Source organism: Salvelinus fontinalis, chromosome 36, assembly GCF_029448725.1.
Source record: "Salvelinus fontinalis isolate EN_2023a chromosome 36, ASM2944872v1, whole genome shotgun sequence".
Taxonomy (NCBI): domain Eukaryota; kingdom Metazoa; phylum Chordata; class Actinopteri; order Salmoniformes; family Salmonidae; genus Salvelinus; species Salvelinus fontinalis.
In genome coordinates this window covers 23,111,241-23,134,121 of record NC_074700.1, presented here as the reverse complement: position 1 = coordinate 23,134,121, position 22,881 = coordinate 23,111,241, and the positions used below count along the sequence as shown (strand labels likewise).

Here is a 22,881-nt window from a genome sequence, read left to right as displayed (position 1 = left end):
GAACACTGAGTCAGTATTATTTCCACCAGCCAATTACTAATTTAACTCCCAACTTTATAATCACTATTCCCCCCAGACACCTCTACCTGTATCGCATCTGGTGACCCTCACTACACCACCTTCGACAAGAAAAAGTACAACTTCATGGGGAACTGCAGCTACCTGATGTCAGAGCCCTGTAACCACACGTCAGTGCATCACTACGAGGTGCATGCTGACAACGAGAACCGCTTCAACAAACCAACCATCTCCTACCTGAAGGCTGTGCATGTGTACGTGCGTGGGGTGAAGATCTCCATCTTGAAGGGAGGCACCGTGCAGGTGAGAGAGAGAGGGATTGGTGGAGGGATAGGGTTGGGGTAGAGAGAAAAATAGATGAGGAAGACGACTGAAAATGTTTAAAAACGTAACAATGGAAAGAAATAGTGATAAAATGCAGAGCCCTCTATGTACACATTCAATATACAGTAACATACACAGTCAAGATCAGTTTGTCATTGTATTCAACAAATCTTTATTGTCACCGAAGGGACATTCCTGAGCAGCATTAAATGCATAAAATTCATACAAAACACAGACACAGAACAGCTCATAAAGAGGAAGCTAAAAAACGTTAAAATGAAGTGGACCTCACTAACACATGTGTGTGTCCTCTTCTCCTCCTAGTTGAATGGTATCAATGTGAACATCCCACTGAGCCCAGCTACAGGCGTGTCTGTTCTGAAGTCTGGTAAACACTACACTGTAGCCATGGACTTTGGTGTGACCGTACGATATGACGGAAACCACTACATGGACATCAAGGTCATCAAGGAGTGAGTCAAAACTGCTTCATACACACACTGAAGAGAACACACACACACACACACACACACACACACACACACACACACACACACACACACACACACACACACACACACACACACACACACACACACACACACACACACACACACACACACACACACACACACACACACACACACACAGCGGGAGAGACCAAAAATGGGGTCTTTGTAGCTTGGTTTATCTCCTACAGTTTTGGTGACCCAGGCATGATGTACCATAAAAATGCCCATATAAACACAACATAAAAAATACAAAACAAATAGAAAGTTCTCACATTGTAATATTTTTATTTTATAATGTTGTCATTAAAATTCTAGAAAAAATGCTTGACTCATCTGTCTATTTGCTCCTGTGTATTTAGCTATAAGGACAAGCTGTGTGGACTGTGTGGAGACTACAACGGAAACTCCAACGATGACTTCAGGAAACCCGACGGTTCTCTGACCACCAACCCCAATGACTTTGGACACAGCTGGGTCACAGATCCCAAGTGAGTCATGCCACCAGTTACACACGCACGCACGCACGCACGCACGCACGCACACACACACACACACACACACACACACACACACACACACACACACACACACACACACACACACACACACACACACACACCCACGCAAACACACACACACACACACACACACACACACACACGCACACGCAAACACACACACACACACACACACACACACACACACACACACACACACACACACACACACACACACACACACACACACACACACACACACACACACACAAACACACACACACACATGACTGATTCAACCTGTCTCTGACTCCAGTTGTAACAAGAAGCCCAACACCACCATCCCAGGCTGTACTGATGATGAACTGGACAGGTATGAGAGTTCTGGCTACTGCGGCATGCTACTGGACAAGAACGGACCGTTCGCTGTCTGCCACCCCAAGGTCAACCCCAATGTGAGTAACTACCGTAATGTGTGGTATATAGTGTCGTACCTAATGTGTGATATTACTGTAATGTACGGTGTATAGAGTGATATCATATTTTGTCTTTAAGATTAAACAAAAGTTTATTTCATGTGTGAAATCTCACACCAAAGAAAAACATTTTGTAAATATATAGACATATTTAGTGCAGAAATGTTTAAATACGCTTCATTCAATTCAATTCAAAAACCTTTGTCACTTAAGTAACCAAACCTCCAAGCTGTGTGTGCAAGTCGAAGACACGCGTATGTTTATGTGTGTCTATTTCAGAGCTTCTTCAAGGACTGTCTGTTTGACCTGTGCGAGCTGGATGGTGCTCAACCCATCCTGTGTGAGTCCATCGAGTCGTATGTCAACGACTGTCAGGACCGAGGAGTCACCATCGGAACCTGGAGGAACAGCACCTTCTGCCGTGAGTACAGATCAATGTTGGGGTCAATTCCATTTCAATTCCAGTCATTTCAGAAAGTTAACCAAATTCTCATTCCAAGTGTCTCTCACTGAAAAGCATTAAAGAGAATTGGAATTGGTATTTCAAAGTTCTTCCTGAATTGACTGGAATTGAAATGGAATGGACCCCGACCCTGGTACAGATACAAGTTATACATGATAATAACAAGCAAGAGACGGATATTGATGATGAAGATGGAAAATGTAGTGATTCATATAATAATAATTATTCATTCACTCACCAAAGACCCTGCTGTTATTAGCACATCAAAGACCAAACAAAACACTCTAACAGTACTGTTCCGTATAATCAACAAAGTCATTATTAAGAGACAGTCATGTTTTAAAGTAGACCTATCTCCTAATGTCTCCTCTTCCCTCCTTCTCTCCAGCTCTGACATGCCCCCCCAACAGTCAGTACGTGCCCTGTGCCGCCCCTTGCCAGCCCACCTGTTCCTCCAGACCCTCCACAGGGTGTGATGCTCCCTGTTCAGAGGGCTGTGTGTGTGACCCTGGTTACGTCCTCAGCGCCGGGAAGTGTGTCGAAGAGAACTCCTGTGGCTGCAAAGACACCAACGGACAGTACTACGAGGTGAGTGTGTTGTGTGTCGGGTGATGGACTTTGTGTGTGTGTGTGTGTGACGTGTATGTAACCAACCAGCAACCAACCACTGATTAACTATTGTCTCTCCATCCATCTCTCCTCCTTCCCTCCCTCCCTCCAGCCTGGTGAGGAGTGGTACGTGGAGGACTGTAAGCTGAAATGTTATTGTAACGCTCCCTTCGTCACCTGCAATCCTTCTGATTGTCCTCCAATGCACGAGTGTAAGGTCCAGGGAGGAGAGCTGGACTGCTACCCTACAAGTAAGTCCCCTGACATAAACAGTCCGTACAAACACCCACACACACTCAAAATGGTGTTTTGACATCTGACGTCTTGGATGGTAGGGTAGGTGACCAGGCCATATGACCATATGAGTTGACCAGACAGCACAAAGAGATCTGAGACTTGGCTATAATATCTTTCTCTCTTATGTCTCATGCTGTCTCCCTCTGTCCCTCAGCCCCAACTACAGTCAAACCAACTACTCCCATACCAACTACACCTAAACCAACTACTCCCAAACCTACTACCACAAAACCACCAGGTGAAATTAACAGACAATCATCTGTTCTCATTCTTACGATCAGAATAAGAAACGGCTTTCTGTATTTGCACAAATCAATTAATTGGTAACCCAATAATTCCTGATATTAACCCCTTGTCTCCCTTCCACCCCACCCCCTTACCCTCTCTTCTTTGCCTCCCCCCATCCTCCTCTCCCTCTCTCCCCCAATAGTGACGTGCCCTCCCAATGCTGAGTACATAGAGTGTGGCCCAGCCTGCATCCCCAGCTGTAAGGAACCCTCCACCAACTGCACTGGCTCCTGTATCAGTGCGTGTTTCTGTAAGCCAGGCTTTGTGTTCAAAGGCAGACGCTGTGTCCCCATAGAAACATGTGGCTGTCTGGAGGGAGGTGACTACTATGAGGTACGAGACCATCTGGGACTGTTAGTCTGTGGTTAAGAATGTACTTTGTGACAGAAAATGACACAATATAATGTGATATACAATATTGTGTATGATATACCATACGGCATACCATACGATATATGATACACGATATACGATGTGATACACAATATGATACGATATCATACGATACGGTACTTTTACTGTCCAGAATGTCCACTCCTGTGGAAATTGATAGTACTCCTCTCAGCACATCACAAATATACTTTAAAAATGACCAACAACTCAAGGAACACACGCATACGTTCACAGAATGCACAAATAAACTGCACATTTTTTTTGAATTGGCAAACAACATGTTAATAACTCCTCTCTCCCTGTCTCTGTCCTTTTAGCCAGGAGAGATCATCTTTGGTGACGGCTGCTCCAAGCTGTGTCGTTGTGCTGGAAACTACATCCTGGACTGTGTGGACAACTCCTGCTCTCCCACGGAGGAGTGTCGCAACGGAGCCTGTTATCCTAAAGGTACTGTTAGCTGAGTTATAATACATTGTATTAGCAAAGTTATCAGAACTTGTATTAGCTCAGTTATCAAACTTGTATTAGCTCAGTTATCAAACTTGTATTAGCTCAGTTATCAAACTTGTATTAGCTCAGTTATCAAACTTGTATTAGCTCAGTTATCAAACTTGTATTAGCTCAGTTATCACAACTTGTAATAGCTCATTTATAAGAACTTGAATTAGCTGAGTTTTTATTTGACCTTTATTGAACTAGGCAAGTCAGTTAACCTGTCTAGGATCAGCGTGGCGCTAGCGGCACACCCCCCCCCCCCCCACTGAAAAACCAGTGCCGCGAAATTCAAAAAAAATATTTTTTTAAAATATTTAACTTTCACACATTAAAGTCCAATACAGCTAATGAAAGACACAGATCTTGTGAATCCAGTCAACATTTCCGATTTTTAAAATGTTTTACAGGGAAGACACAATATGTAAAGATGTACATCTATTACCTAAAAACACATTAGCATAATCCACCATCTTTTATTTGTCCACCAACACCAGTAGCCATCACCAATTCGGCTAAACTAAGATATTTATAGCCCCTAACCAACAAAAAAACTCATTAGATGACAGTCTGATAACATATTTATGGTATGGGATAGGTTTTGTTAGAAAAAAGTGCATATTTCAGGTAGATGGCATAGTTTACAATTGCACCCACCATCACAAATGGACTAGAATAATTACAATGAGCAACGTGTTTACCTAACTACTAATCATCAAACATTTCGTAAAAATACACAGCATACACGAATCGAAAGACACAGATCCTGTGAATACAGACAATATTTCAGATTTTCTAAGTGTCTTACAGCGAAAACACAATAAATCGTTATATTAGCTTAGCACATAGCAATTAGCAGCCCAGCATTGATTCTAGCCAAAGTGAGCGATAAAAGTCAACATCGCCAAAAGATATTAATTTTTTCACTAACCTTCTCAGAATTCTTCCGATGACACTCCTGTAACATCACATTACAACATGCATATACAGTTTGATCGAAAATGTTTATATTTAGCCACCAAAATCATGGTTAGACAATGTGAAATGTAACTCAGCTGGTCAGAATTTGTCCTTGCGCCACTTAGACAGTGATCTACTCTTATACATAAATACTCATAAACGTGACTAAAAAATATAGGGTGGACAGGGATTGATAGACAATTTAATTCTTAATACAATTGCGTTATTACATTTTTTAATTTATCCTTACTTTTCAATACAGTTTGCGCCAAGCGAAGCTACGTCAAAAAACATGGCGTCCTAAGCCACTAAAATGTTTCGACAGAAACACGATTTATCATAATAAAAATGTCCTACCTTGAGCTGTTCTTCCATCAGTATCTTGGGCAAAGGATCCTTTCTTGGGAGAAATCGTCTTTTGGTGGAAAGCTGTCCTCTTGCCATGTGGAAATGTCAACTACGTTCGGGATGAACTGAAAAGCGTGCCCAACTTTTCACATCGTTGCAAAAATAAATGTCCCAAAATCGCACTAAACGGATATAAATTGCTATAAAACGCTTTAAATTAACTACTTTATGATGTTTGTAACTCCTATAACGAGTGAAAAGATGACCGGAGAAATATAACAGGCTAAACTAACGCTTGGAACAGGAGCGGGTCGGTGTCCAGCACGCGCGTTACGCAGCTCCAAAAGAATGACTAGCTTCAGGGTTTTTTCATTTGTAGGGCCTGTGAACGAGCAATCGAGCCCGTTGGAATCGTCATCACGTAAAGGCATCCAGGGGAAGACGTAAGAAGTGTCCGTATAGTCATAGCAACGACAGTGCCCTTTTAACTGACTTCAGAAAAGTGGCCAACATTTCTCAAATCTGACTCCATGTCAGGGAAATTGCTGTAGAATGGGCTCTGTTCCACTTAGAGACAAAATTTCAACTCCTATAGAAACTATAGACTGTTTTCTATCCAATAATAATAATAATATGCATATTGTACGATCAAGGATTTTGTGGGAAGCCGTTTAAAAAATTAGCCACATTAGCATAAATAGTCTAAACAGCGCCCCCATCCCCAACAGGTTAAAACTTCTTCAGGACTGGTAGGTCACCACCAAGCAAACGTAGGCTAATGCGATAAGCATGAGGTTGAAAGTAGCAAGAACATTTCCCAGGACATAGACATATCTGACATTGGCAGAAAGCTTAAATTCTTGCTCATCTAACTGCACTGTCCAATATACAGTAGCTATTACAGTGAAAGAATACCATGCTATTGTTTGAGGAGAGTGCACAGTTTTGAACATGAAAGTTATTAAATAACAAAATAGACACATTAAGGCAGTCTTGATACAAAATTTTGAACAGAAATGCAATGGTTCATTGGATCAGTCTGAAACGTTGCACATACACTGCTGCCATCTAGTGGCCAACATCTAAATTGCAGCTGGGCTGGAATAATACATTATGGCCTTTCTCTTGCATTTCGAACATGATGGTACAAAAAAATACAAAAAAACGGTTGGATTTTTCTTTGTATTATCTTTTACCTGATCTAATGTGTTATCTTCTCCTACATTCCTTTTACATTTCCACAAACTTCAAAGTATTTCCTTTCAAATGGTACCAAGAATATGCATATCCTTGCTTTAGTGCCTGAGCTACAGGCAGTTAGATTTGGGAATGTCATTTTAGGCGAAAATTGAAAAAAAGGGCCAATACTTAAGAGGTTTTTAAGAACACATTTTAATTTACAATGACGGCGGGTTAACTGCCTTGTTCAGGGAAAGAACGACAGACTTTTACCTTGTCAGCTCGGGGATTCAATCTAGCAACCTTTCGGTTACTGGGCCAACGGTCTTACCACTAGGCTACCTGCAGCCCCAGTTATCATAACTTTTCTAAGCTCAGCTATCATAACTTGTCTAAGCTCAGTTATCATAACTTGTATTAGCTAATTTATCAGATCTTGTATTAGCTCAGTTATCATAACTTGTATTAGCTCAGTTATCATAACTTGTATTAGCTCCGTTATCTTTACTTGTCTTAGCTCAGTTATCATAACTTGTATTAGCTAATTTATCAGATCTTGTATTAGCTCAGGTATCATAACTTGTATTAGCTAATTTATCATAACTTGTCTTAGCTCAGTTATCATAACTTGTATTAGCTAATTTATCATCACTTATATAAAGATGAAAGGCTTTTCAAATCAATTATATTGGTAATGAGTTCCATCGTGAAACCCATGGGAACATCCAACCTACAGTAAAGTGGATCGTTCCTAGAGTTTGATTCCTAGCTATGCAAACAGACAGCCTTATTTACAGTATACATCTATTATGTGCGGCTTGGAAAACACTATTTACATTTTGTCAGGCATCATTTGGTGAAGAAAATAACCCAACTATGTGAACACTGAGTCAGTATTATTTCCACCAGCCAATTACTAATTTAACTCCCAACTTTATAATCACTATTCCCCCCAGACACCTCTACCTGTATCGCATCTGGTGACCCTCACTACACCACCTTCGACAAGAAGAAGTACAACTTCATGGGGAACTGCAGCTACCTGATGTCAGAGCCCTGTAACCACACGTCAGTGCATCACTACGAGGTGCATGCTGACAACGAGAACCGCTTCAACAAACCAACCATCTCCTACCTGAAGGCTGTGCATGTGTACGTGCGTGGGGTGAAGATCTCCATCTTGAAGGGAGGCACCGTGCAGGTGAGAGAGAGAGGGATTGGTGGAGGGATAGGGTTGGGGTAGAGAGAAAAAGAGATGAGGAAGACGTTTGAAAATGTTTAAAAACGTAACAATGGAAAGAAATAGTGATAAAATGCAGAGCCCTGCATGTACACATTCAATATACAGTAACATACACAGTCAAGATCAGTTTGTCATTGTATTCAACAAATCTTTATTGTCACCGAAGGGACATTCCTGAGCAGCATTAAATGCATAAAATTCATACAAAACACAGACACAGAACAGCTCATAAAGAGGAAGCTAAAAAACATTCAAATGAAGTGTACCTCACTAACACATGTGTGTGTCCTCTTCTCCTCCTAGTTGAATGGTATCAATGTGAACATCCCACTGACCCCAGCTACAGGCGTGTCTGTTTTGAAGTCTGGTAAACACTACACTGTAGCCATGGACTTTGGTGTGACCGTACGATATGACGGAAACCACTACATGGACATCAAGGTCATCAAGGAGTGAGTCAAAACTGCTTCATACACACACTGAAGAGAACACACACACACACACACAAACACACACACACACACACACACACACATACTCACACACACACACACACACACACACACACACACACACACACACACACACACACACACACACACACACACACACACACACACACAGCGAGAGAGAGAGAGACCAAAAATGGGGTCTATGCAGCTTAGTTTATCTCCTACAGTTTTGGTGACCCCGACATGATATACCATAAAAATGCCCATATAAACACAACATAAAAAATAAGAAAACAAATAGAAAGTTCTCACATTGTAATATTTTTATTTCATAATGTTGTCATTCAAATTCTAGAAAAAATGCTTGACTCATCGGTCTATTTGCTCCTGTGTATTTAGCTATAAGGACAAGCTGTGTGGACTGTGTGGAGACTACAACGGAAACTCCAACGATGACTTCAGGAAACCCGACGGTTCTCTGACCACCAACCCCAATGACTTTGGACACAGCTGGGTCACAGATCCCAAGTGAGTCATGCCACCAGTTACACACGCACACGCACACACACGCACGCACGCACGCACGCACGCACGCACGCACGCACGCACACACACACACACACACACACACACACACACACACACACACACACACACACATACACACACACACACACACACACACAAACACACACACATGACTGATTCACCCTGTCTCTGACTCCAGTTGTAACAAGAAGCCTAACACCACCATCCCAGGCTGTACTGATGATGAACTGGACAGGTATGAGAGCTCTGGCTACTGCGGCATGCTACTGGACAAGAACGGACCGTTCGCTGTCTGTCACCCCAAGGTCAACCCCAATGTGAGTAACTACCGTAATGTGTGTTATATAGTGTCGTACCTAATGTGTGATATTACTGTAATGTACGGTGTATAGAGTCATATCATATTTTGTCTTTAAGATTAAACAAAAGTTTGTTTAATGTGTGAAATCTCACAACCAAGAAAAACATTTTGTAAATATATAGACATATTTAGTGAAGAAATGTTTAAATACACTTCATTCAATTCAATTCAGACACCTTTGTCACTTAATTAACCTTTCAGTTATACCCATCCCGGATCCGGGAGCATCCCCATCAAAAAAGCTGACTAGCATAGCCTAGCCTAACGGGACAGGGATATCATATAATATCATTTTCATGAAATCACAAGTCCAATACAGCAAATGAAAGATAAACATCTTGTGAATCCAGCCATCATTTCCAATTTTTAAAATGTTTTACAGTGAAAACACAATATGTATTTATATTAGCTAACCACAATAGCCAAAGACTCAACCGCATATTTTCACCATGTTTCTACCTCATAGGTAGCTATCACAAAACCGACCAAATAGAGATATAATTAGTCACTAACCAAGAAACAACTTCTTTAGATGACAGTCTTATAACATGTTATACAATACATTTATGTTTTGTTCTAAAAATGTGCATATTTGAGGTATAAATCATAGTTTTACATTGCAGCTACCATCACAAATAGCACCAAAGCAGCCAGAATAATTACAGAGAGCAACGTGAAATACATAAATACTCATCATAAAACATTTATGAAAAATACATGGTGTACAGCAAATGAAAGATAAACATCTTGTGAATCCAGCCAATATTTCCGATTTCTTAAGTGTTTTACAGCGAAAACACAATATAGAATTATATTAGCTTACCACAATAGCCAAACACACAAATGCATTTATTCATCGCAAAAGATAGCTATCGCAAAAACCAGCAAAATATATAAAATTAATCACTAACCTTGAACAACTTCATCAGATGACAGTCTTATAACATCAGGTTATACAATACACGTGTGTTTTGTTCGAAAATGTGCATATTTAGAGCTGCAAACCGTGGTTATACATTGTGAATATGTGTCACGATCGTGTGGAGGATTGACGGACCAAAACGCAGCAGTAGGAAAATAAGCCATATTCCTTTTAATGAATACGAAGGCAAAACGAAACAAAAACACTTATACACTAAACAAAACAAGAAAACGATCGTGAAGCTAAGAACGAAGTGCACACACAGGCTACAAACGTATAACATAGACACAACTAGACACATGCACTCAACACAAACCCATACACTACACCCAACACCCCCTTTACCATATAACCACCCAAAACCTATAAAACAAACATTCCCCATGTCACACCCTGACCTAAAATAATAAAGAAAACAAATAATACTAAGGCCAGGGCGTGACATAACCCCCCCCCCCTTAAGGTGCGAACTCCGGGCGCACCATTACACAGTCTAGGGGAGGGTCTGGGTGGGCTTCCTTCCACGGTGGCGGCTCCGGCACTGGTCGTGGTCCCCACCCCACCATAGTCACTAACCGCCTCCTTAGCTTCCTCCAAATGACCCCCCTCCACATTAACCCCACTGAATTAAGGGGCAGTTCCGGACTAAGGGGCAGTTCCGGACTAAGGGGCAGCTCCGGACTAAGGGGCAGCTCCGGACTAAGGGGCAGCTCCGGACTAAGGGGCAGTACCAGGGTAAGGGGCAGCACCAGGATAAGGGAGAGCACCAGGATAAGGGGCAGCACCAGTATAAGGGGCAGCTCCGGACTGAGGAACGGCAGCTCCGGACTGAGGGACTGCAGCTCCGGACTGCGGGACGGCCCATGGCTGGCTGACAGATCTGGCTGCTCATGGCTGGCTGACGGATCTGGCTGCTCATGGCTGGCTGACGGATCTGGCTGCTCATGGCTGGCTGACGGATCTGGCTGCTCATGGCTGGCTGACGGATCTGGCTGCTCATGGCTGACTGACAGATCTGGCTGCTCATGGCTGGCTGACGGATCTGGCTGCTCATGGCTGGCTGACGGATCTGGCTGGTCATGGCTGGCTGACGGATCTGGCTGCTCATGGCTGGCTGGCGGCTCTGGCTGCTCATGGCTGGTTGGCGGCTCTGGCAGATCCTGTCTGGTTGGCGGCTCTGGCAGATCCTGTCTGGTTAGCGGCTCTGGCAGATCCTGTCTGGTTGGCGGCTCTGGCAGATCCTGTCTGACGAATGGCTCTAGCGGCTCCTGACTGACGAACGGCTCTGACGGCTCGGGACAGACGGGCGGCTCTAATGGCTCGGGGCAGACGGATGGCTCAGATGGCGCTGGGTAGACGGATGGCTCAGATGGCGCTGGCTAGACGGATGGCTCAGATGGCGCTGGGTAGACGGATGGCTCAGATGGCGCTGGGTAGACGGATGGCTCAGATGGCGCTGGGTAGACGGATGGCTCAGATGGCGCTTGGCAGGCGGGCAGTTCAGGCATCGCTGTGCAGACGACAGACTCTTGCCGGCTGAGGCGCACTGTAGGCCTGGTGCGTGGTGCCGGAACTGGTGGTACCGGGCTGGGAACACGCATCTCAGGGCTAGTGCGGGGAGCAGGAACAGGGCATACTGGACCCTGGGAGCGCACATTAGGCCTAGTGCGTGGTGCCGGAACTGGTGGTACCGGACTGGGGACACGCATCTCAGGGCTAGTGCGGGGAGCAGCAACAGGACGCACAGGACTCTGGGGACACACAGGAGGCTTGGTGCGTGGTTTATGCACTGGTGGTAAAGGGCTGGAGACACGCACCATAGGGCTAGTGCGTGGAGGAGGCACTGGTGGTACTGGGTAGGGGCGGGGAGGTGGCGCCGGAAATACCGGACCGTGCATGCGTACTGGCTCCCTTGAGCGCCGAGCCTGCCCAACCTTACCTGGTTGTATGCTCCCCATCGCCTGACCAGTGCGGAGAGGTGGAATAACCCGCACCGGCCTATGTAGGCGAACCGGGGACACCATGCGTAAGGCTGGTGCCATGTACGCCGGCCCGAGGAGACGCACTGGTGACCAGATGCGTTGGGCCGGCTTCATGACATACGGCTCAACGCTCAGTCTAGCCCGGCCGATACGTGGAGCTAAAATGTACCGAACCAGGCTATGCACGCGTACAGGAGACACCGTGCGCTCTACTGCGTAACACGGTGTCTGCCCGTACTCTCGCTCTCCACGGTAAGTACAGGGAGTAGGCGCAGGTTTCCTACCTGACTTCGCCACACTCCCTTTAAGGCCCCCCCCCAAGAAATTTTGGGGTTGTACTCACGGGCTTCCAGCCTTGTCTCCGTGCTGCCTCCTCATATCGCCTCCTCTCGGCTTTAGCTGCCTCCAGCTCTTCACGAGGAAGGCGATATTCTCCCGGTTGTGCCCACGGCCCCTTACCATCCAGTATCTCCTCCCATGTCCAAGAATCCTGTGTAGGTGGGTCCTGTTGTCGCTTTACATGCCGCTTGGTCCTGTATTGGTGGGTAATTCTGTCACGATCGTGTGGAGGATTGACGGACCAAAACGCAGCAGTAGGAAAATAAGCCATATTCCTTTTAATGAATATGAAGGCAAAACGAAACAAAAACACTTATACACTAAACAAAACAAGAAAACGATCGTGAAGCTAAGAACGAAGTGCACACACAGGCTACAAACGTATAACATAGACACAACTAGACACATGCACTCAACACAAACCCATACACTACACCCAACACCCCCTTTACCATATAACCACCCAAAACCTATAAAACAAACATTCCCCATGTCACACCCTGACCTAAAATAATAAAGAAAACAAATAATACTAAGGCCAGGGCGTGACAATATGTAGCAACATTTCCCCAGAATGTCCGGAGCTATTTTGGACACTCACCTAATCTGACCAAAGAACTCATCATAAACTTTACATAAAAATACTTGTTGTATGGCAAATGAAAGATACACTGGTTCTTAATGCAACCGCCGTGTTAGATTTTTAAAAATAACTTTACCATAACATACAGCTTGCGTTATTACGAGACAGCGCTCACCAAAACGGCGGAGAATAGGAATCAACATTTTCCACAGAAATACGAAATAACATCATAAATTGTTCTTACTTTTGCTGAGCTTCCATCAGAATCTTGTAGAAGGAGTCCTTGGTCCAGAATAAATCGTTGTTTGGTTTTAGAATGTCCTTTTCTTCTGTCGAATTCGCGCCACAATACTAGCCAAGGTTGATAACGTTCCCACCCTCACTTGACGCAAAGAATGGAAAACTCCAAAAGTCCCAATAAATGTTGAATAAACTGATAAAACTCGGTTGAAAAAACCTACTTTACGATGTTATTATCACATGTATCAAATAAAATCAGAGCCGGAGATATTCGCCGTGTAAACCGAAAGCTTTTCAGAAGTTAATGTCGAGCTCCGCCTCGCGCCTTGGTAGACAAAGGAAATTCCTGACCTGCCACTCCAAAAGCTCTCATTCGACCTCAGATCAAGCTAGACACCCCATTCCACCTTCCACTGCCTGTTGACATATAGTGGAAGGTGTATGAAGTGCATGTATATCGATAAATATAAGCCAGTTGAATAGGCAGGCCCTGAAACATTGCCCCATTTTCAGAATTTTCACTTCCTGTCTGGAGGTTTGCTGACAAATGAGTTCTGTTTTACTCACAGATATAATTCAAACAGTTTTAGAAACTTGAGAGTGTTTTATATCCAATAGTAATAATAATATGCATATTGTATGATCTAGAATAGAGTACGAGGCCGTTTAAATTGGGCACGATTTTTTCCAAAGTGAAAACAGCGCTCCCCTATTGACAAGAATTAAGTAACCAAACCTCCAAGCTGTGTGTGCAAGTCAAAGACACGCGTATGTTTATGTGTGTCTATTTCAGAGTTTCTTCAAGGACTGTCTGTTTGACCTGTGCGAGCTGGATGGTGCTCAACCCATCCTGTGTGAGTCCATCGAGTCGTATGTCAACGACTGTCAGGACCGAGGAGTCACCATCGGAACCTGGAGGAACAGCACCTTCTGCCGTGAGTACAGATCAATGTTGGGGTCAATTCCATTTCAATTCCAGTCATTTCAGAAAGTTAACCAAATTCTCATTCCAAGTGTCTCTCACTGAAAAGCATTAAAGAGAATTGGAATTGGTATTTCAAAGTTCTTCCTGAATTGACTGGAATTGAAATGGAATGGACTCCAACCCTGGTACAGATACATGTTATACATGATAATAACAAGCAAGAGACGGATATTGATGATGAAGATGGAAAATGTAGTGATTCATATAATAATAATTATTCATTCACTCACCAAAGACCCTGCTGTTATTAGCACATCAAAGACCAAACAAAACACTCTAACAGTACTGTTCCGTATAATCAACAAAGTCATTATTAAGAGACAGTCATGTTTTAAAGTAGACCTATCTCCTAATGTCTCCTTTTCCCTCCTTCTCTCCAGCTCTGACATGCCCCCCCAACAGTCAGTACGTGCCCTGTGCCGCCCCTTGCCAGCCCACCTGTTCCTCCAGACCCTCCACAGGGTGTGATGCTCCCTGTTCAGAGGGCTGTGTGTGTGACCCTGGTTACGTCCTCAGCGCCGGGAAGTGTGTCAAAGAGAACTCCTGTGGCTGCAAACACACCAACGGACAGTACTACGAGGTGAGTGTGTTGTGTGTCGGGTGATGGACTTTGTGTGTGTGTGTGACGTGTATGTAACCAACCAGCAACCAACCACTGATTAACTATTGTCTCTCCATCCATCTCTCCTCCTTCCCTCCCCCCTCCAGCCTGGTGAGGAGTGGTACGTGGAGGACTGTAAGCTGAAATGTTATTGTAACGCTCCCTTCGTCACCTGCAATCCTTCTGATTGTCCTCCAATGCACGAGTGTAAGGTCCAGGGAGGAGAGCTGGACTGCTACCCTACAAGTAAGTCCCCTGACATAAACAGTCCGTACAAACACCCACACACACTCAAAATGGTGTTTTGACGTCTGACGTCTTGGATGGTAGGGTAGGTGACCAGGCCATATGACCATATGAGTTGACCAGACAGCACAAAGAGATCTGAGACTTGGCTATAATATCTTTCTCTCTTATGTCTCATGCTGTCTCCCTCTGTCCCTCAGCCCCAACTACAGTCAAACCAACTACTCCCATACCAACTACACCTAAACCAACTACTCCCAAACCTACTACCACAAAACCACCAGGTGAAATTAACAGACAATCATCTGTTCTCATTCTTACGATCAGAATCAGAAACGGCTTTCTGTATTTGCACAAATCAATGAATTGGTAACCCAATAATTCCTGATTTGAACCCCTTGTCTCCCTTCCACCCCACCCCCTTACCCTCTCTTCTTTGCCTCCCCCCATCCTCCTCTCCCTCTCTCCCTCAATAGTGACATGCCCTCCCAATGCTGAGTACATAGAGTGTGGCCCAGCCTGCATCCCCAGCTGTAAGGAACCCTCCACCAACTGCACTGGCTCCTGTATCAGTGCGTGTTTCTGTAAGCCAGGCTTTGTGTTCAAAGGCAGACGCTGTGTCCCCATAGAAACATGTGGCTGTCTGGAGGGAGGTGACTACTATGAGGTACGAGACCATCTGGGATTGTTAGTCTGTGGTTAAGAATGTACTTTGTGACAGAAAATGACACAATATAATGTCATATACAATATTGTGTATGATATACCATACGGCATACCATACGATATATGATACACGATATACGATGTGATACACAATATGATACGATATCATACGATACGGTACTTTTACTGTCCAGAATGTCCACTCCTGTGGAAATTGATAGTACTCCTCTCAGCACATCACAAATATACTTTAAAAATGACCAACAACTCAAGGAACACACGCATACGTTCACAGAATGCACAAATAAACTGCATTTTTTTTTGAATTGGCAAACAACATGTTAATAACTTCTCTCTCCCTGTCTCTGTCCTTTTAGCCAGGAGAGATCATCTTTGGTGACGGCTGCTCCAAGCTGTGTCGTTGTGCTGGAAACTACATCCTGGACTGTGTGGACAACTCCTGCTCTCCCACGGAGGAGTGTCGCAACGGAGCCTGTTATCCTAAAGGTACTGTTAGCTGAGTTATAATACATTGTATTAGCAAAGTTATCAGAACTTGTATTAGCTCAGTTATAAGAACTTGTATTAGCTCAGTTATCAAACTTGTATTAGCTCAGTTATCAAACTTGTATTAGCTCAGTTATCAAACTTGTATTAGCTCATTTATAAGAACTTGTATTAGCTCAGTTATCAGAACTTGTATTAGCTCAGTTATCAGAACTTGTATTAGCTCAGTTATCAAACTTGTATTAGCTCAGTTATAAGAACTTGTATTAGCTCAGTTATCAAACTTGTATTAGCTCAGTTATCAAACTTGTATTAGCTCAGTTATCAAACTTGTATTAGCTCAGTTATCAAACTTGTATTAGCTCAGTTATCACAACTTGTAATAGCTCATTTATAAGAACTTGAATTAGCTGAGTTTTTATTTGACCTTTATTGAACTAGGCAAGTCAGTTAAAACTTCTTCAGGACTGGTAGGTCACCACCAAGCAAACGTAGGCTAATGCAATAAGCATGAAGTTGTAAGTAGCAAGAACATTTCCCAGGACATAGACATATCTGACATTGGCAGAAAGCTTAAATTCTTGTTCATCTAACTGCACTGTCCAATTTACAGTAGCTATTACAGTGAAAGAATACCATGCTATTGTCTTGAGGAGAGTACACAGTTTTGATACAAAATTTTGAACAGAAATGCAATGGTTAATTGGATCAGTCTGGAACGTTGCACATACACTGCTGCCATCTAGTGGCCAACATCTAAATTGCAGCTGGGCTGGAATAATGCATTATGGCCTTTCTCTTGCATTTCGAACATGATGGTACAAAAAAATACAAAAAAACGGTTGGATTTTTCTTTGTATTATCTTTTACCTGATCTAATGTGTTATCTTCTCCTACATTCCTTTTACATTTCCACAAACTTCAAAGTATTTCCTTTCAAATGGTACCAAGAATATGCATATCCTTGCTTTAGTGCCTGAGCTACAGGCAGTTAGATTTGGGAATGTCATTTTAGGCGAAAATTGAAAAAAAGGGCCAATACTTAAGAGGTTTTTAAGAACACATTTTAATTTACAATGACGGCGGGTTAACTGCCTTGTTCAGGGAAAGAACGACAGACTTTTACCTTGTCAGCTCGGGGATTCAATCTAGCAACCTTTCGGTTACTGGGCCAACGGTCTTACCACTAGGCTACCTGCAGCCCCAGTTATCATAACTTGTATTAGCTCAGTTATCATAACTTGTATTAGCTCCGTTATCTTTACTTGTCTTAGCTCAGTTATCATAACTTGTATTAGCTAATTTATCAGATCTTGTATTAGCTCAGGTATCATAACTTGTATTAGCTAATTTATCATAACTTGTCTTAGCTCAGTTATCATTTACATTTACATTTACATTTAAGTCATTTAGCAGACGCTCTTATCCAGAGCGACTTACAAATTGGTGCATTCACCTTATGACATCCAGTGGACATCCAACTTGTATTAGCTAATTTATCATCACTTATATAAAGATGAAAGGCTTTTCAAATCAATTATATTGGTAATGAGTTCCATCGTGAAACCCATGGGAACATCCAACCTACAGTAAAGTGGATCGTTCCTAGAGTTTGATTCCTAGCTATGCAAACAGACAGCCTTATTTACAGTATACATCTATTATGTGCGGCTTGGAAAACACTATTTACATTTTGTCAGGCATCATTTGGTGAAGAAAATAACCCAACTATGTGAACACTGAGTCAGTATTATTTCCACCAGCCAATTACTAATTTAACTCCCAACTTTATAATCACTATTCCCCCCAGACACCTCTACCTGTATCGCATCTGGTGACCCTCACTACACCACCTTCGACAAGAAGAAGTACAACTTCATGGGGAACTGCAGCTACCTGATGTCAGAGCCCTGTAACCACACGTCAGTGCCTCACTACGAGGTGCATGCTGACAACGAGAACCGCTTCAACAAACCAACCATCTCCTACCTGAAGGCTGTGCATGTGTACGTGCGTGGGGTGAAGATCTCCATCTTGAAGGGAGGCACCGTGCAGGTGAGAGAGAGAGGGATTGGTGGAGGGATAGGGTTGGGGTAGAGAGAAAAAGAGATGAGGAAGACGTTTGAAAATGTTTAAAAACGTAACAATGGAAAGAAATAGTGATAAAATGCAGAGCCCTGCATGTACACATTCAATATACAGTAACATACACAGTCAAGATCAGTTTGTCATTGTATTCTACAAATCTTTATTGTCACCGAAGGGACATTCCTGAGCAGCATTAAATGCATAAAATTCATACAAAACACAGACACAGAACAGCTTATAAAGAGGAAGCTAAAAAACATTCAAATGAGGTGTACCTCACTAACACATGTGTGTGTCTTCTTCTCCTCCTAGTTGAATGGTATCAATGTGAACATCCCACTGAGCCCAGCTACAGGCGTGTCTGTTCTGAAGTCTGGTAAACACTACACTGTAGCCATGGACTTTGGTGTGACCGTACGATATGACGGAAACCACTACATGGACATCAAGGTCATCAAGGAGTGAGTCAAAACTGCTTCATACACACACTGAAGAGAACACACACACACACACACACACACACACACACACACACACACACACACACACACACACACACACACACAGAGAGAGAGAGAGACCAAAAATGGGGTCTATGCAGCTTGGTTTATCTCCTACAGTTTTGGTGACCCCGACATGAAATACCATAAAAATGCCCATATAAACACAACATAAAAAATAAATAACAAATAGAAAGTTCTCACATTGTAATATTATTATTTTATAATGTTGTCATTAAAATTCTAGAAAAAATGCTTGACTCATCGTTCTATTTGCTCCTGTGTATTTAGCTATAAGGACAAGCTGTGTGGACTGTGTGGAGACTACAACGGAAACTCCAACGATGACTTCAGGAAACCCGACGGTTCTCTGACCACCAACCCCAATGACTTTGGACACAGCTGGGTCACAGATCCCAAGTGAGTCATGCCACCAGTTACACACGCACGCACGCACGCACACACACACACACACACACACACACACACACACACACACACACACACACACACACACACACACACACACACACACACACACGCAAACACACACACACATACACACACACACACACACACACACACACACACACACACACACACACACACACACACACACACACACACACACACAACCACACACACATGACTGATTCACCCTGTCTCTGACAGTTGTAACAAGAAGCCCAACACCACCATCCCAGGCTGTACTGATGATGAACTGGACAGGTATGAGAGCTCTGGCCACTGCGGCATGCTACTGGACAAGAACGGACCGTTCGCTGTCTGTCACCCCAAGGTCAACCCCAATGTGAGTAACTACCGTAATGTGTGGTATATAGTGTCGTACCTAATGTGTGATATTACTGCAATGTACAGTGTATAGAGTCATATCATATTTTGTCTTTAAGATTAAACAAAAGTTTGTTTAATGTGTGAAATCTCACAACCAAGAAAAACATTTTGTAAATATATAGACATATTTAGTGAAGAAATTTTTAAATACACTTCATTCAATTCAATTCAAACACCTTTGTCACTTAATTAACCTTTCAGTGATACCCATCCCGGATCCGGGAGCATCCCCATCAAAAAAGCTGACTAGCATAGCCTAGCCTAACGGGACAGGGATATCATATAATATCATTTTCATGAAATCACAAGTCCAATACAGCAAATGAAAGATAAACATCTTGTGAATCCAGCCATCATTTCCGATTTTTAAAATGTTTTACAGCGAAAACACAATATGTATTTATATTAGCTAACCACAATAGCCAAAGACTCAACCGCATATTTTCACCATGTTTCTACCTCATAGGTAGCTATCACAAAACCGACCAAATAGAGATATAATTAGACACTAACCAAGAAACAACTTCTTTAGATGACAGTCTTATAACATGTTATACAATACATTTATGTTTTGTTCTAAAAATGTGCATATTTGAGGTATAAATCATAGTTTTACATTGCAGCTACCATCACAAATAGCACCGAAGCAGCCAGAATAATTACAGAGAGCAACGTGAAATACATAAATACTCATCATAAAACATTTATGAAAAATACATGGTGTACAGCAAATGAAAGATAAACATCTTGTGAATCCAGCCAATATTTCCGATTTCTTAGGTGTTTTACAGCGAAAACACAATATAGAATTATATTAGCTTACCACAATAGCCAAATACACAAATGCATTTATTCATCGCAAAAGATAGCTATCCCAAAAACCAGCAAAATATATAAAATTAATCACTAACCTTGAACAACTTCATCAGATGACAGTCTTATAACATCAGGTTATACAATACACTTGTGTTTTGTTCGAAAATGGGCATATTTAGAGCTGCAAACCGTGGTTATACATTGTGAATATGTAGCAACATTTCCCCAGAATGTCCGGAGCTATTTTGGACACTCACCTAATCTGACCAAAGAACTCATCATAAACTTTACATAAAAATACTTGTTGTATGGCAAATGAAAGATACACTGGTTCTTAATGCAACCGCCGTGTTAGATTTTTAAAAATAACTTTACCATAACATACAGCTTGCGTTATTACGAGACAGCGCTCACCAAAACGGCGGAGAATAGGAATCAACATTTTCCACAGAAATACGAAATAACATCATAAATTGTTCTTACTTTTGCTGAGCTTCCATCAGAATCTTGTAGAAGGAGTCCTTGGACCAGAATAAATCGTTGTTTGGTTTTAGAATGTCCTTTTCTTCTGTCGAATTCGCGCCACAATACTAGCCAAGGTTGATAACGTTCCCACCCTCACTTGACGCAAAGAATGGAAAACTCCAAAAGTCCCAATAAATGTTGAATAAACTGATAAAACTCGGTTGAAAAAACCTACTTTACGATGTTATTATCACATGTATCAAATAAAATCAGAGCCGGAGATATTCGCCGTGTAAACCGAAAGCTTTTCAGAAGTTAATGTCGAGCTCCGCCTCGCGCCTTGGTAGACAAAGGAAATTCCTGACCTGCCACTCCAAAAGCTCTCATTCGACCTCAGATCAAGCTAGACACCCCATTCCACCTTCCACTGCCTGTTGACATATAGTGGAAGGTGTATGAAGTGCATGTATATCGATAAATATAAGCCAGTTGAATAGGCAGGCCCTGAAACAGAGCCCCATTTTCAGAATTTTCACTTCCTGTCTGGAGGTTTGCTGACAAATGAGTTCTGTTTTACTCACAGATATAATTCAAACAGTTTTAGAAACTTGAGAGTGTTTTATATCCAATAGTAATAATAATATGCATATTGTATGATCTAGAATAGAGTACGAGGCCGTTTAAATTGGGCACGATTTTTTCCAAAGTGAAAACAGCGCTCCCCTATTGACAAGAATTAAGTAACCAAACCTCCAAGCTGTGTGTGCAAGTCAAAGACACGCGTATGTTTATGTGTGTCTATTTCAGAGTTTCTTCAAGGACTGTCTGTTTGACCTGTGCGAGCTGGATGGTGCTCAACCCATCCTGTGTGAGTCCATCGAGTCGTATGTCAACGACTGTCAGGACCGAGGAGTCACCATCGGAACCTGGAGGAACAGCACCTTCTGCCGTGAGTACAGATCAATGTTGGGGTCAATTCCATTTCAATTCCAGTCATTTCAGAAAGTTAACCAAATTCTCATTCCAAGTGTCTCACTGAAAAACATTAAAGAGAATTGGAATTGGTATTTCAAAGTTCTTCCTGAATTGACTGGAATTGAAATGGAATGGACTCCAACCCTGGTACAGATACATGTTATACATGATAATAACAAGCAAGAGACGGATATTGATGATGAAGATGGAAAACGTCGTGATTGATATAATAATAATTATTCATTCACTCACCAAAGACCCTGCTGTTATTAGCACATCAAAGACCAAACAAAACACTCTAACAGTACTGTTCCGTATAATCAACAAAGTCATTATTAAGAGACAGTCATGTTTTAAAGTAGACCTATCTCCTACTGTCTCCTCTTCCCTCCTTCTCTCCAGCTCTGACATGCCCCCCCAACAGTCAGTACGTGCCCTGTGCCGCCCCTTGCCAGCCCACCTGTTCCTCCAGACCCTCCACAGGGTGTGATGCTCCCTGTTCAGAGGGCTGTGTGTGTGACCCTGGTTACGTCCTCAGCGCCGGGAAGTGTGTCAAAGAGAACTCCTGTGGCTGCAAACACACCAACGGACAGTACTACGAGGTGAGTGTGTTGTGTGTCGGGTGATGGACTTTGTGTGTGTGTGTGTGA

The 22,881-nt window shown here is 42.7% G+C and overlaps 1 protein-coding gene across 1 annotated transcript in view; it reads left to right on the top strand.

Moving 5' to 3' along the window:
- The window catches only part of LOC129835645 (IgGFc-binding protein-like), a 119,196-nt gene that overhangs the window by 56,771 nt on the left and 39,544 nt on the right, over positions 1-22,881 (top strand). Inside the window, exons 63-88 of the mRNA XM_055901366.1 lie at positions 77-321; positions 667-815; positions 1,214-1,342; positions 1,668-1,806; positions 2,107-2,248; positions 2,679-2,878; positions 3,012-3,150; positions 3,351-3,434; positions 3,627-3,817; positions 4,195-4,324; positions 7,813-8,057; positions 8,403-8,551; positions 8,951-9,079; positions 9,279-9,417; positions 14,321-14,462; positions 14,893-15,092; positions 15,221-15,359; positions 15,560-15,697; positions 15,836-16,026; positions 16,403-16,532; positions 18,343-18,587; positions 18,933-19,081; positions 19,412-19,540; positions 19,793-19,931; positions 22,064-22,205; positions 22,634-22,833. Coding sequence (XP_055757341.1) covers positions 77-321; positions 667-815; positions 1,214-1,342; positions 1,668-1,806; positions 2,107-2,248; positions 2,679-2,878; positions 3,012-3,150; positions 3,351-3,434; positions 3,627-3,817; positions 4,195-4,324; positions 7,813-8,057; positions 8,403-8,551; positions 8,951-9,079; positions 9,279-9,417; positions 14,321-14,462; positions 14,893-15,092; positions 15,221-15,359; positions 15,560-15,697; positions 15,836-16,026; positions 16,403-16,532; positions 18,343-18,587; positions 18,933-19,081; positions 19,412-19,540; positions 19,793-19,931; positions 22,064-22,205; positions 22,634-22,833 — 4,154 coding nt within the window. The remainder of the gene's footprint in view (positions 1-76; positions 322-666; positions 816-1,213; positions 1,343-1,667; positions 1,807-2,106; positions 2,249-2,678; positions 2,879-3,011; positions 3,151-3,350; positions 3,435-3,626; positions 3,818-4,194; positions 4,325-7,812; positions 8,058-8,402; positions 8,552-8,950; positions 9,080-9,278; positions 9,418-14,320; positions 14,463-14,892; positions 15,093-15,220; positions 15,360-15,559; positions 15,698-15,835; positions 16,027-16,402; positions 16,533-18,342; positions 18,588-18,932; positions 19,082-19,411; positions 19,541-19,792; positions 19,932-22,063; positions 22,206-22,633; positions 22,834-22,881) is intronic.